Source organism: Fusarium sambucinum, chromosome II (genome assembly GCF_050947815.1).
Source record: "Fusarium sambucinum isolate potato_lamoka chromosome II, whole genome shotgun sequence".
Lineage (NCBI taxonomy): Eukaryota > Fungi > Ascomycota > Sordariomycetes > Hypocreales > Nectriaceae > Fusarium > Fusarium sambucinum.
Window position 1 is genome coordinate 4,982,210 of NC_139293.1, and position 12,906 is coordinate 4,995,115.

The 12,906-nt window shown below is 47.5% G+C and overlaps 7 protein-coding genes across 7 annotated transcripts; 5 read left to right on the forward strand and 2 right to left on the reverse strand.

Annotated features, from left to right (window-relative positions):
• Positions 1–160: 160 nt before the first annotated feature.
• Positions 161–1,241, forward strand: FSST1_008584 (fumarylacetoacetate hydrolase family protein; the record flags this gene model as incomplete). The annotated part of the gene is made up of 4 exons (XM_083225479.1): positions 161–437; positions 515–651; positions 709–1,078; positions 1,135–1,241. 4 exons carry the CDS (start codon positions 161–163, stop codon positions 1,239–1,241), a joined length of 891 nt encoding a protein of 296 aa, XP_083084545.1.
• Positions 1,242–1,632: 391 nt separating this feature from the next.
• Positions 1,633–3,264, reverse strand: FSST1_008585 (uncharacterized protein; the record flags this gene model as incomplete). The annotated part of the gene is made up of 5 exons (XM_083225481.1): positions 1,633–2,122; positions 2,173–2,328; positions 2,391–2,902; positions 2,962–3,174; positions 3,229–3,264. 5 exons carry the CDS (start codon positions 3,262–3,264, stop codon positions 1,633–1,635), a joined length of 1,407 nt encoding a protein of 468 aa, XP_083084546.1.
• Positions 3,265–3,556: 292 nt separating this feature from the next.
• FSST1_008586 (RmlC-like cupin domain-containing protein) lies at positions 3,557–4,708 on the forward strand (the record flags this gene model as incomplete). Its single annotated transcript, XM_083225482.1, has 3 exons — positions 3,557–3,845; positions 3,895–4,350; positions 4,404–4,708. The coding sequence occupies 3 exons, from the start codon at positions 3,557–3,559 to the stop codon at positions 4,706–4,708; spliced, it is 1,050 nt and encodes a 349-aa protein (XP_083084547.1).
• A 637-nt stretch (positions 4,709–5,345) lies between these two features.
• On the forward strand, positions 5,346–6,992 carry FSST1_008587 (aldehyde dehydrogenase domain-containing protein; the record flags this gene model as incomplete). The annotated part of the gene is made up of 4 exons (XM_083225483.1): positions 5,346–5,597; positions 5,652–5,954; positions 6,020–6,340; positions 6,414–6,992. 4 exons carry the CDS (start codon positions 5,346–5,348, stop codon positions 6,990–6,992), a joined length of 1,455 nt encoding a protein of 484 aa, XP_083084548.1.
• A 622-nt stretch (positions 6,993–7,614) lies between these two features.
• FSST1_008588 (major facilitator superfamily domain-containing protein) lies at positions 7,615–9,180 on the forward strand (the record flags this gene model as incomplete). The annotated part of the gene is made up of 3 exons (XM_083225484.1): positions 7,615–7,626; positions 7,687–7,866; positions 7,921–9,180. The coding sequence occupies 3 exons, from the start codon at positions 7,615–7,617 to the stop codon at positions 9,178–9,180; spliced, it is 1,452 nt and encodes a 483-aa protein (XP_083084549.1).
• A 912-nt stretch (positions 9,181–10,092) lies between these two features.
• FSST1_008589 (kinase-like domain-containing protein) lies at positions 10,093–11,200 on the forward strand (the record flags this gene model as incomplete). Its single annotated transcript, XM_083225485.1, has 4 exons — positions 10,093–10,129; positions 10,181–10,856; positions 10,906–11,124; positions 11,179–11,200. 4 exons carry the CDS (start codon positions 10,093–10,095, stop codon positions 11,198–11,200), a joined length of 954 nt encoding a protein of 317 aa, XP_083084550.1.
• A 247-nt stretch (positions 11,201–11,447) lies between these two features.
• Positions 11,448–12,746, reverse strand: FSST1_008590 (pectin lyase fold/virulence factor; the record flags this gene model as incomplete). Its single annotated transcript, XM_083225486.1, has 3 exons — positions 11,448–12,258; positions 12,311–12,403; positions 12,451–12,746. The coding sequence occupies 3 exons, from the start codon at positions 12,744–12,746 to the stop codon at positions 11,448–11,450; spliced, it is 1,200 nt and encodes a 399-aa protein (XP_083084551.1).
• Between the last annotated feature and the right edge of the window lie 160 nt (positions 12,747–12,906).

The following is a 12,906-nucleotide window of genomic DNA, read 5'->3' on the forward strand; positions in this document are numbered from 1 at the left end:
CTAGTTGGCCAACCCGGGGAACCATCGGGAAAGAAACCATGGGAAAGCGGCAGCCACTGGATGAAGCTATACAGCATGTTTAATAAGTCCTTAGTCAAGCCGCCCGCTGAATGAGTGAGCTTCGTCGAAGTCACACACACACAAACGACACGGAATTACAATGAAGGTGGCCTGGCAGCGACTGGTTCGTTTCGTCTCTACCGACGGACGCATTTTACGGGGTGAGCCCATCCTCCCTGCCCCGGATTTCGACCTTGGCGATACGACAGAAAAGGATGGTCTCAAAGCTCGAGTGATTGAGGGTGACGACATCTACGATACAACAGGCGCTACACGCGTCACGGACGAGGTCGTGACCGTCAAGACTCTTCTTGGACCCTTGGAATCTACCGACGTACCCATCATAAGATGCGTGGGGCTTAATTATGCAACTCATAGTAGGTCTTGCTTTGATCTGTTCCCTGAAACAACGATAGCCGTTCAAGATGTACTGACCAGAAATGTGCTCAATTAGTCCTTGAGGCTCAGCGTAAGATTCCGCCGTTTCCATCCATCTTCTTCAAGCCGTCAACAACGATAGCCGACCACGGTACCAACGTAGTTATACCGAAACTCGCCCAGGACGATCAAGCAGACTACGAAGGTGAATTGGTATGTTGAACTGCGACAACCTAAAAATTATGTTTTTGCCCTCACTAATACGCTTAGGTTGTGATTATTGGAAAGGATGCCAAGAACGTCAAAGAGAGCGAAGCTCTTGACTACGTTGCAGCTTACACAGCAGGAAATGATATTTCGTCTCGCAAATGGCAGAGAGACCCAAATCTTGCCGGTGGCGTCCCACAATGGGGTTTCTCCAAAGGATTTGATACATTCGCTCCTCTAGGTCCAGCACTCGTGTCGAGCACTTTAATTCCATCACCAGAGAAGCTCAGTCTCAAGACAATCATCGACAAAGAACTCCGACAGGACGCAGGACTTGATGGTTTGGTATTTTCCATTCCCTATCTGATTGCACATCTATCCTCTGGTACTACCCTCCAGAAAGGAAGCGTGATCATGACGGGAACTCCAGGAGGTGAGTCTCCCTGTAATCACCGTTAAATTGTGAGGCATCTGACGTGAAAACTGCAGGAGTTGGTGCTGGATTGAAGCCTCCTAAGTATCTCGTGCCAGGGACAGATATGGAAGTCAAGATTACTGAGATTGGAACTTTGAAGAATGGTGTGAAATTTGAGTAGTTAGCGAAAGGAGCCTCTAGTCTGATTTATGAGAAGCGGGCTTAAAACTGCGGAAAGAACATGAAGCGCTCCTGTCACGGTATATCTACTAGATCTCTCATTGTTACTAAACGAGCGAATGTTAAAATAAACACGATGTTTAGAATTGTTATGTTACTAAGAAGTCTTGCTTCCTACAGCTAGACGGTCCAGCTTGAGGCGTTGAATGAATTAGAATGTGCATGGTATCCGAAAGTCGTTCATTTGAGCCATGCCAATACTTGGCGTACCAACAGATTCATTATTGTTAGGTCTTGATTGGTCTTTGTCTCGATGCATTAATGGTTACTAATATAGAATTGGAGTATGGCATAACAAATACAATGAAATAAAAGTGCGGCTGTTTAATCCGTTACAAGTAAGCCTTTCCGGTCCTCAAACGTTCCCCGATAGCCTTTTCTGCATCATATCCATATGCCCAAAGCTGAGTGATCGGATCACTCCACTGGTTTGTACTCTCGACGAAAGGCTTTCCCTCTACTTCAGCCCTCATTCCCTGGTCCCTAGCCTGTTGCAATGGGCCATCTGGAAAGTGCCATAATCTACCATTGACCAGACTGGCAGCTTGCATACCATAACTTCGACTCATTCTCTCATCTTGAAACACTCGCAATGCATCCGGGATCTCTTCGATATGCTTAACCTTTGAAATTGCAGCAGCTAGAGCGGCACCATCTTCAACAGCCATGGCAGCTCCTTGGGACATGTAGGGAACCATTGCATGAGCAGCATCACCAAGAACCAAGAGCTTTTGACTCTTTGATACCCAGGTCTGTAGTCGAGGACCGTTCATCAGAGGCCATTTGATAGTGTGCTCAATCATGTTGATCACTTTCACTAATCTGTAACAACAGTTAGCTCGCGTTAATGAACTGGAAAAGAGATAACTAACTTGGGATCCCAATTGTGGAATGAGTCTCGCATGTCTTGCAGGGCGCATTCGGCATTCCATGTGCTTGGTGACGAATGGTCAACGTGGGAGAGAACCATATTAAACGAGTTACCACCGGCAATACTGTAAGTCATGACGTGACGGTCTTCTCCAATCCTGAACGTGTTGACGTAAATTAGTCACATCGTCAGGGCAAAGGTGCACCTATTGATACATACCAGATATTGATACCTGGCCTCCTCAGCAGCCACGATGTATCCTTGTCAGCCTTCATGACCTCAGTATCGACAGTAGCACGATAGGCAGCGAAGCCAGTCTTTTGGGGTGGTAGGTCTTGACCACCAAGAATAACTGCACGCGCACAGGACTTAACGCCATCCGCTGCGACGATGAGATCAGCGGTGTATTCGCGTCCATCAAACGTTGTGGCCGATGGCACTGCCTCGTTGTATTCGGTGACTTTACTCCCAGTAACAACCGTGACTCCAAGATCAGTGGCCATGCGGTGAAGAGCACGGTGAAAGTCAGCGCGATGGATGACGAAGTAAGGTGATCCATATGTCTTTTCAAAATCGGTACCCAGTTTCGTGTATCCGATAGCTTCGCCATTCTCCCATCTCCGAAAGGTCATACTCTCTGGCTTGATGGCGTATTCGTCGAGGTAAGGACCAATGCCCCATCTCAGAAGTAGTCGGGCTGAGTTTGGAGGGATCTGTATGCCGGCACCAACCTTAATAAAGGCCCGTTAGTTTATTGCTCTTGGTTGCAAACGCCAAGAATGAAACAGACCTCTCCTAACACTGATGCTTGCTCTAAAACAACGACCTCGTTGCCTTGACGGGCGAGGGCGACCGCTGTGGCTAAGCCTCCAAGACCTGCGCCAACTACCAAGATGCGGAGTTTAGTTTCAGCCTTCTGGCTTCTTTTTTCCTCATCTATATGTTGATCTGATTGATGCAGCTTCTCGAGAAGAGCCATTGAACGTGACGGATAGCCGGCAGTCTATGAACAATATTAGTTGCGACCTGGCAAGATGCATTTTGATGAGCGAAGTACCGGCTGAGTTTTGTTGACTCCACTTATCAATCTCATTGTGTGTGACTGTGTTGCGTACCTCAGTACGGTTCAATTGCCAATTGCATTTTATCGACCAGTTTCACATTTGCCGCCGTGTGATCTTTATTAAGCAAGTGTCTGATGCCATCGGGAATGCTTCCCGATACTGCCCCGGGCCATCCAATCTACACCCGAAGCACCAAGGTGAAGGTTTGTCTTAAATAACAATACTCTTAGCGCTTTTTTGATCGACTCTCGTAGAAACATAAGCCGAAGTAAAGCAATAACAACCCAAGCTTATCTAAGATTGCTTTTGACTATATACAAAATGCCTTCTGCCAGTACTATCTCAGGCGAAAGCCCCTCAGTCGAATATGATGCTTCTGTAGCTAAAGCGATTCAGAACTCTGACGAGCTTGTTGCAGCCCTTCGAGCTACCCATACAGCTCCTCTTTGGGCCCAGATGCAGAGATTGAACCCACCTGCACCCAATCCACAGACTATCCCTCATGTTTGGTCTTATGACAACATCAAGCCTTTCCTCGTTAAAGCAGGGCAGCTCATCACAGAAAAACAAGCCGAGCGTCGTGTGCTTATGCTGGGTAATCCCGCTAGAGGTACCATGCTTCCTCCCTCTGTTTCATAACTGGCGTTGCTAACATGTAGTCTCAGAGGCGCCTTATACCACGGACACCCTGTACGCTGGTCTTCAGCTAGTGCAGCCCAAAGAAACGGCACCCGCTCACAGACACACAGCCTTCGCCTGCAGGTTTATTATTGAAGGAACTGGTGGCTTTACTGCAGTCCACGGAAAGAGAGTTCCTATGAGGCCTCGCGACGTCATTGTCACTCCTACATGGAACTGGCATGATCATGGCAAGAAAGGTGCTGATGAGGAAGGCGGAGATGATCAACCCGTCATCTGGCTTGATGGGCTTGACCTTCCCAGCTTCATCCACTTTCCTGTACACTTTGTGGAGCACTATGCTGCTCCACGATACCCAGCCGAGGACTTTGAAGAATCAGAGATCGTCTACCCATGGGACAGAATGCAGTCTGCATTGGATGCCAGTTCCAATGATTGGGTTTCCAAGCAATACCTCAAGAAAGACGGAGCTGAGAGTAGGTCTATTTCATGCCCGCAAGAACTCGGTTTACTGATAGTACTCCTCTAGTTGGTAGAATCATCGGAGCCTCTGCTGAGAGGTTGTTGCCCGGTGCAAGCTCCCCCGAGATCCAAGAGACTAGCTCTGCAGTCTATCACGTTATCGAGGGTTCTGGCTCTACCAAGGTTGGAGACTCCATCCTGAAGTGGAAGCAGGGTGATACGTTTTGCATTCCGACTTGGCACAAGTATCAACACTATGCAGGACTAGAGAGTAAGGTATATCTGTATAGATTTGACGATAAGCCTATGCTTAGAGCTTTGGGCTTTTACAGGGTGGACGGAGTTGACATTGAGACTTATGTATCGGAGTGAGGGCGACGTCAAACCGCGTATGTCGATGAGTTACATACTGCCGAGACTGGGATTAACCCCTTACTGCCAATAAAACAAACATATGACAGATTGCTCTAGAGTGTCTTGTACAGTACCGGCTGAGCGTTCTGAGGTGTGCTTAACCAGACCGTTTGCATTTGTTATTCGAACTCAGATAGTGTTTAAAAATAGAGCATTGCGTCAAGGGTAGAATTTGCTGAATTGACTGCGATTTATGATATCTGGCTATACTGAAGGCTACTTTGTTTTCACTTGACATCTTTCCAGTCTCCTGACGTTATTTGTACTATTAACTAAGCTTTCTGAACAAGAGCCTGTCATCACTCAGAGCCGACGCACTGCCGAATGGACGCCTGGCACCCAAGTCAGAACAAGGTGGTGTGAAGAATGTGACCCAGAATCGATGGTACAGGGCGGCTGGCGGAAAACCCGACGCTTCCCCTAAAGCCGTATCATTGTAATTTGATGTCAAATCGACAGAACTTCAGACTCGTATTGCAACAGCACTTTGTTTAAATAAACTAGCTTGACGAATCGACACCCGATTTGATCGAACAAGTCAATCGCTCCAAAAATTTTCTTTATTTCCACAAGCTCACTCCCCAGAAGAACTACGATGACGAACGTGCCATCAGACCCCAATAAACAAAATGGGCAGATACATACGCATGTCCCACTATTCATTGACGGTACTCCGATCCTAAGGACATACGACACCCACAAGCATCAGCCTATTGGGAATGGTTACTTTCAAGGCGCAGGTATCCCTGACTGCGAACAAGCTGTAGCGAGCTGTAGCAGAAGCTTCCTTGAATGGTCAGAAACGCCAATAACTCATAGGCGCGATCTGCTCCTCCGGCTGGCAGAGGTAAATGTTAAAAGATTACTTCGAGGTATTTTTCAGCTAACTTAGAAACCACAGAAGCTGCGTGATCGTCAAGACGAAGTCAGGGACATCATCAAGGCAGAAATTCACTGCGGAGATGAGTGGGCCTCGGTCAACATCGCAGACAGTATCAAACATATTGAAGAGTGTGCATATCTAGTGACTTCAAGGGCCTTGAGTGGCACAATCCCCTCCACCAAGGCGAAAGGATCTTACGGTTTAGTTTTTACTCGCCCTCTCGGTGTCGTCTTGGGTATTGCTCCATGGAACGCTCCTCTGTTCCTCGGATTTCGAGCAGTCATCGCACCATTGGCTATGGGAAACACGGTTATTCTCAAAGTAAGTCCTCCATTCCCTGCCTCAATTTGCATTTTAGTTTTCAGGCTAAACATATATGATGAAAGGGTTCTGAGTTGAGTCCTCGCACTCACTACTTTATCGCCGAGTTGTTTGGACAGGCTGGCTTCCCTCGGGGAGTTGTCAACTTGATCCTCCACCGACCACAAGATGCCCCTGATATTGTCGGATGCCTTATCCAAGATCCTGCTGTTCGAAAAGTCAACTTTACAGGCTCAACTCAAGTTGGGCGTGCTATTGCTCAACAAGCTGGACAGGCTCTGAAGCCAGTGCTGCTGGAGCTGGGTGGGAAGAACTGCTCCATTGTTCTCAAGGACAGTGACGTGGCCCAAGCTGCTGAGTCTGCGATCGTTGGCGCAACTTTGAATGTAAGCATGCCTTGCCTTATTTCCTGCACATCTTATCTTTCGCTTCTGGGACTAACATGGCACCATTTTGGAGGGAGGGCAAATTTGCATGTCAACAGATCTTGTGATCGTTGATGAGAGTGTTCTGGACGAGTTTAAGAGGGAGATTGCCAAGAGTCTTGCAAGCAGGACTGGTTTGACCTTTCGCCTGACCGGACCTAAGAGCCAGTCAAGAATCCGATCTCTCATCTCCGATGCTGAAACTAGAGGCTCGACCGTACAGTCTTCAGCTACTCTCGATCAAGACTTGAGCTCGCCGTTTGTTCCAATAACCATTTTTGATAACGTCAATGATTCAATGATGTTCTTCAAGGCCGAATCCTTTGGGCCTTGCCTTGGCATCGTAGCTATTTCTGACGAGAGAGAGGCAGTCAAGATTGTGAATGACAGCGGTTACGGGCTCTCGGCTTCCATTTGGACTAGAGACCACTACAGGGCGTTGAATATGGCACGGAAACTCCAAGTGGGCGCTGTTCATATCAACTCGCTTACAGTCCATGATGAGCCGACACTGCCACATGGTGGAACGGGATTGAGTGGGTTTGGGAGATTTGGCGCAGAATGGGGACTTGAAGAGTTTATTGAGAAGCAGACCGTCATTCTGAACCAGTAGTGTCGTTTCTAGGACAAAGAGTTTATTCATTATATTGTTTTACTATAGTCTAATGGCTCAAAGACGCAAAAATTGATTTCGTCAATACCAGTTTAATTCTCAAAAGCATATCCAGCCATACACTACCCTAGTCGTGTAGGATAGATGGCACATTTGTGCATGTACTGCCTAGGGGGATGCCACCAACGTAGAATGGAACAGTAATAATAACTCTGTTCATATATAAGTCTCTGGCTTGGAATCTGAGCTAGATGGGTCCTCACTGGAGTAATTCGACTCGTAATCTCAAAGTGTATTAACTTCAAAGGGCTTAGTTGCCGATACACCCGCGGCCCGTACACTCCCTTGCACCGCATGCAAGGCCAGTCTGGGGTAAACTATGAGATCTATTCTGGGGTCACCGGGGCAAGATCGGGGTAAAGACGGCTTCACAAACGCTGCTATAGTGTTGCAGGTATCTAGGTATCTGAAACATCATTGCTGGTCCAGCCGCGTGGCACTTCCAGAAACATAAAGCACATTTATCCTGTCCCCAACTTTGTCACGAATTACTTGTGGAAATTGCATGTAACTAAACTCCAGAAGCAAAACACACCCATCAATCACATTCACGACCGTAAAGATGTCTCCTCTCGTACGTCTTCCAAATACATGATATCCCATCTCTACTGCAAATACTAATAACCGCTGTTAGGAATGGCCGCTATGGTGGCGTATCTCGGTGCTCGTTAATGTTAGCTTTTACAATCTCCTAGGTAATGCATGGTGTGCTGGCCTCTCACCAGTTTTCGGGTTGATTATGCAAGAATTGCATTGTTCCCAGTCCCAAGCATCAAACTTGGTCACATACGCTCTACTTACTTTAGGACTTTCAGTAAGTAGTGACCTGTCTCTTGCTTCAGTCTAAGAAGACCCCTAACTCCGATAGAACCTCTTAGCCCTTCCGTTATCATCTTTCTTCGGAAAGCGACTTACAGTCCTTGTGTCACTTACCTTGTTCATCGCTTGCAATATCTGGTCGGCCGAAGCATCTAACTACGACTCTCTCCGAACTTCTCGAATATTGGGAGGACTGGCCGGTGGTTTGGTGGAGGCTCTTGGGCCCATCATTGTGGCCGAGACCTTCCCTACTCATCAGCTCGGTCGAGCTATGGTTGTCTACGTAGGTTTTCTTGCCTCCGGCTCTGCCATAGGTCCCCTTGTTTCTGGTGCAGTTGGAGAGGAGATGGGTAGCTGGCGATGGTACCTCCGAATACTCTCCATTTTCATGGGCCTGAACTTGGTTTGCTCCATTATTATGCTACCTGAGACAGCACATGCAGTCGACGAGAGTTGTAATCCCCCAGCTGAGGTCAGCGGTGAAGACACAATTGAACCGAAAGCAAGTACAACATCCGTCGAAAATGTCTGGGCTCCTCCGATAGCACCGGAGACTCGACCCACGTCACTGAGAGGAGAGTGGATATCCAGATCGTTCAGCACCGATTATATCCCTTTACAGTGGAAGAAGATGCCTGCACTCCTCATCCAGCCACTTCAACTCCTTACAGCACCGCAGGTGCTCGTTACTGTCTATGTCTTTGGCCTGACAATTGGCTGGACAGTCATCATTTCCGTTATCGTTTCCCTCATCTACGCCTCACCTCCATTACTATGGAACTCTCGTTCTATTGGTCTTATCAATATCTCGTCATTACTTGGCCTGTTCGTCGGTCTGCCATTTGGTGGCTATTTTGCAGACCTTTTGTTCCTCCGATCGGCACGCAAGAACATGACTGGCCCCGATCCGAGAAGTAGATTGCCCTTGATCGTATTAGGAGCTCTCAGCAGCCCTACCGGGTGCCTAGTGTTAGGACACGGTCTGAGGCATCCCAACTCTTGGATTCAGGTCTGCGTGGGATGGTGTCTTGTCGCTTTCGGCTTGACAGGCTCTGCGAACATTCTGCTCACCTACTCCGTGCACAGTATGCCGTCACGAGCTGGAGACATCGGAGTTCTGGTTAATGTTATGAAAAACTGCCTGGCGTTTGCTGTTTCGTATGCTTCAGTTCCCTGGATGCAGTCTATGGGTGTGCTTAAACAGTTTGCTATCATGTCTGGCCTTCTTTGGCTGGGTTATATGCTTGTGATCCTTATTTGGATATGGAGCAAAACTATTGTGCGAAGAAGCGCTACCTATATCCATTAAGAATTGTAGAATTAGCTTATACGTACTTTTGTGTTGGAGGTGGTCTTTATAGCAGTACTGTATTTAGACGAGATCCTACACTTTAGGAGACGTGATAGACTTGGGCAATGATAACCGTCACTGGTATATCACCTGAGTAAGCAACAAGAAATGAGACAATCAGGTCATCTATGAGCATTATATGGCTTTCATATGAAAGGAAAGTATTGTAGAAGTGGAAGGTATTGAGAATAATTGAGTTGAAACAAGCTTTGTATATTTTATGATTAAATGTGTAGAATATCTGTGGTCGCGAATGAAACTGAATGAGATGAGATGAGATGAGAGTGCCCGAGTAAGATTTCACTCATCGCCACTCATAAAAGGACAAGTCAGCAAGAGCATGGGCCAAGCAAGAGTTAGCTTGGGTTGGGTCATCAAAACAATAACAGACTAATAAATAAACCGACAGTCATCTAGGTATTCAATGTTGTATTGCCACTGAATAGGTACAGGTAAATAAATAGTTTATTTTATATTATACTGTAGATCACGCAGTAGAGTCATACTTTGCAGCATACATTACAGCGCTGTGTAGTATCGCGACAGGGCATGTTTTAGTGGCTGGGTTGTCCCCGCAACTGAATTGGTTACTGGAAAGCGCGACGCGTGCCGGGAGAGAAATGATCCGTCAATGCATCTCGATTTTTCATTTTCATGCAACGGGCCACGAAACAAACAGAACAAACAAAGACGACAGACAACAACAACCAGCCTTACAGACCGACATCTATCCAAAACTGCTAGCACTCAGTATCATCATATCATTTATTCAGAACTTCTACCCCAAACTTTATGCCTCTCCGATAACGTTTCGTTTCGTTTCATCCTCATTCACTCCGCCTCGCCTCATCTTAACCGTCTCCACCCAACATGGATAACTATCAGAGAATAGAAAAAGTCGGAGAGGGTTTGTCTCAACTCATCTCATTCACCATCACCAAACTAACTCAATTACCAGGTACTTATGGTGTTGTCTACAAAGCCCGTGACTTGGGTCACAGCGGTCGCATCGTCGCCCTCAAAAAGATCCGTCTCGAGACCGAAGACGAGGGTGTCCCTAGCACCGCCATCCGCGAGATTTCCGTCCTGAGGGAGCTCAACCATGCAAATGTCGTCAGTCTTCTGAATATCGTTCATGCAGACGGACACAAGCTTTACCTCGTCATGGAGTTCCTCGACCTGGATCTCAAAAAGTACATGGACTCCCTGCCTGTTACCGACGGAGGTCGCGGGAAGCCCCTGCCCACTGGAACCGCCACCACCATCCGCAACCTGGGAATGAGCGATAAGGTTGTCGAAAAGTTCATGCTTGATCTGTGCCAGGGCATTAAGTATTGCCACTCGCGTCGGATATTGCATCGCGACTTGAAGCCCCAGAACTTGCTTATTGACAAGGACGGAAACCTCAAGTTGGCTGATTTTGGTCTGGCCAGAGCTTTCGGTGTTCCCTTAAGAAGCTATACTCACGAGGTTGTCACCCTGTGGTACCGAGCTCCCGAGGTCTTGCTTGGTGGACGACAGTATTCCACCGGTGTTGATATGTGGTCTGTTGGTACCATTTTCGCTGAAATGTGTTCCCGAAAGCCTCTGTTCCCTGGCGATTCTGAGATTGACGAGATTTTCAAGATCTTCCGGTAAGCTCATGTTCATCTGATCCACCACCGCAGATACTAATCTCACTAGAACCCTCGGAACACCCGACGAAGACGCATGGCCCGGTGTCACTGCCTATCCCGACTTTAAGCCCTCTTTCCCCAAGTGGCAGCGTGACTTTTCCACACCTCTGTGCCCCAACTTGAACGAGCAAGGTCTTGAGCTGCTCGACTACTTGCTCATCTGCGACCCCGTTACTCGTATTTCAGCCAAGGCAGCCTTGAACCACCCCTACTTTGACGAGATCCTGTGAGTGTTATTCCATTGGGCTCGAAAGAATTCGCTAACATGTGCGCGATTTAGTGGACGCAACCAAGAAGAATAAACCCAACTCATGCGGATGATAATGGACCCAAACGGTACTACAAAACAGAACCCAGGGCATTGTATAAAGTTATATAACACGATGGAATGAGTACGACGGATGCGGTTAGTTTTTGTAAAGCATATGAAGGAGTCAATTCATTGTTTTAGCTGCGATTGTATGTGCATATTATATTGAATGTATGTGCAATGAGAAAATGACAGGACAAAATAACCCTTATGAAGTGATTTTAATCAACAGACCGAACTTAGTACGCGAACCTGCGAATTTTTTGGACCTTTGCCTTGGTGGTAGCACCAATCGCAGCACCAGAAGCAGGAACCAGGAAATCACTAGGCTTCACACGTCCATCAGACCCACGAGCTCCCTTCAGCGTGGATGCATCCGTGCTCTTGAAAGCAGCGTCGTTCCATGTGGCACTCGAATCCCACGAGTTTCCTGATGCAGAGACCTTGCTGTTGAGGTCAACCTGTTTGCCCGTGTTGTTAACGGCGATGTTCTTGGTCACCTTGGACGAAGAGCTGCGGAAATGGAAGCCGACGTTTCCGTTCTTCCATGCAGTGTTGCGATCCATGGTCAAAGAACCCGGGTTACCATTGTCGATGAATCCCTTCTGAGCATTCTGGAAAGCAATGCAGTTCTTGACAATGTGGTTGGCGGGAGGGTTGTTGGTGATACCCAGCTTGAAGCCATTTCCATCACCTTCAAAGCTGCTAAAGCCCCAGCGATTGAAGCCGTTACCCCAGGCGTACACCTCATCCAGAGTAACAGGAGAGCCGAACATGAAAAGATCCAAACCGTCGTCGACGTTGTCCCAGAGACGCGCATTTCGGAGGACGTTACCCTCGCCTTTGCCATCCTTGCAAGCGAAGCCATCTGCGCTCTCACCGTTCTTTCGTGGATCACGGTTACGGTAAGAGTCCAGGTTGACAACAACGTTGTTGGACGATGCGCCTTCTAGCTGAAAGCCTGTCTCGTAATTGTCATGGGTTGAGAGACCTTCGTAGTAGTTGTTTGAAGCATCACGGGCATATATGCCGTAGGGGCCGTTGATAATTCTGCCATATGTGAGTAAATGATTCTTCAGATTTCGGCAGCATAGAGACATACTCTAGGTTGTAGAAAGACCACCATTCGGCGTTCTGAATGTGGAAGACGCCTCGCTCAGCATTAGGGAGCGACTCATCGAGGGCCTTGGGTGTGCTGTGGTCTGTTAGACATCTGAATCTCTTTGCATCGAGGTAACTTACCCAGGCATGTTCTCTCCATCAACAATGACTTTTTCATTCTGGTAAGGCTTCACGACGATGGGGCTACCCTTGGCACCGCTCGTCTTGATCTGAATGTTCTTGGATGGTGCATAGGTACCTTGACGAAGGTAAACGATGTCACCAGCTTTGGCAGCATCAATAGCAGACTGGATAGATCCGTATGGCGATGCAAGGGTACCAGAGCCGCTTCCTGTTGGAGACACAAAAATATCTTTGGCATTAGCGCCAGCCAGGAAGGCTAGAAGGATAGCCGGAGTAAGCTTAATTAAAACCATATTTGCAAAAGAGTTATTGTTTGGATGAGCCATCAATCAAACGGGAGTTGTGACATCTCTTATAGTGAATTCGCGAGACATGTATCTAATTTACAAAATCGGACGAGGAGGTTACATTCCGTGAAATACCATGTTTCCACCAATCAGACCAGAATGATCC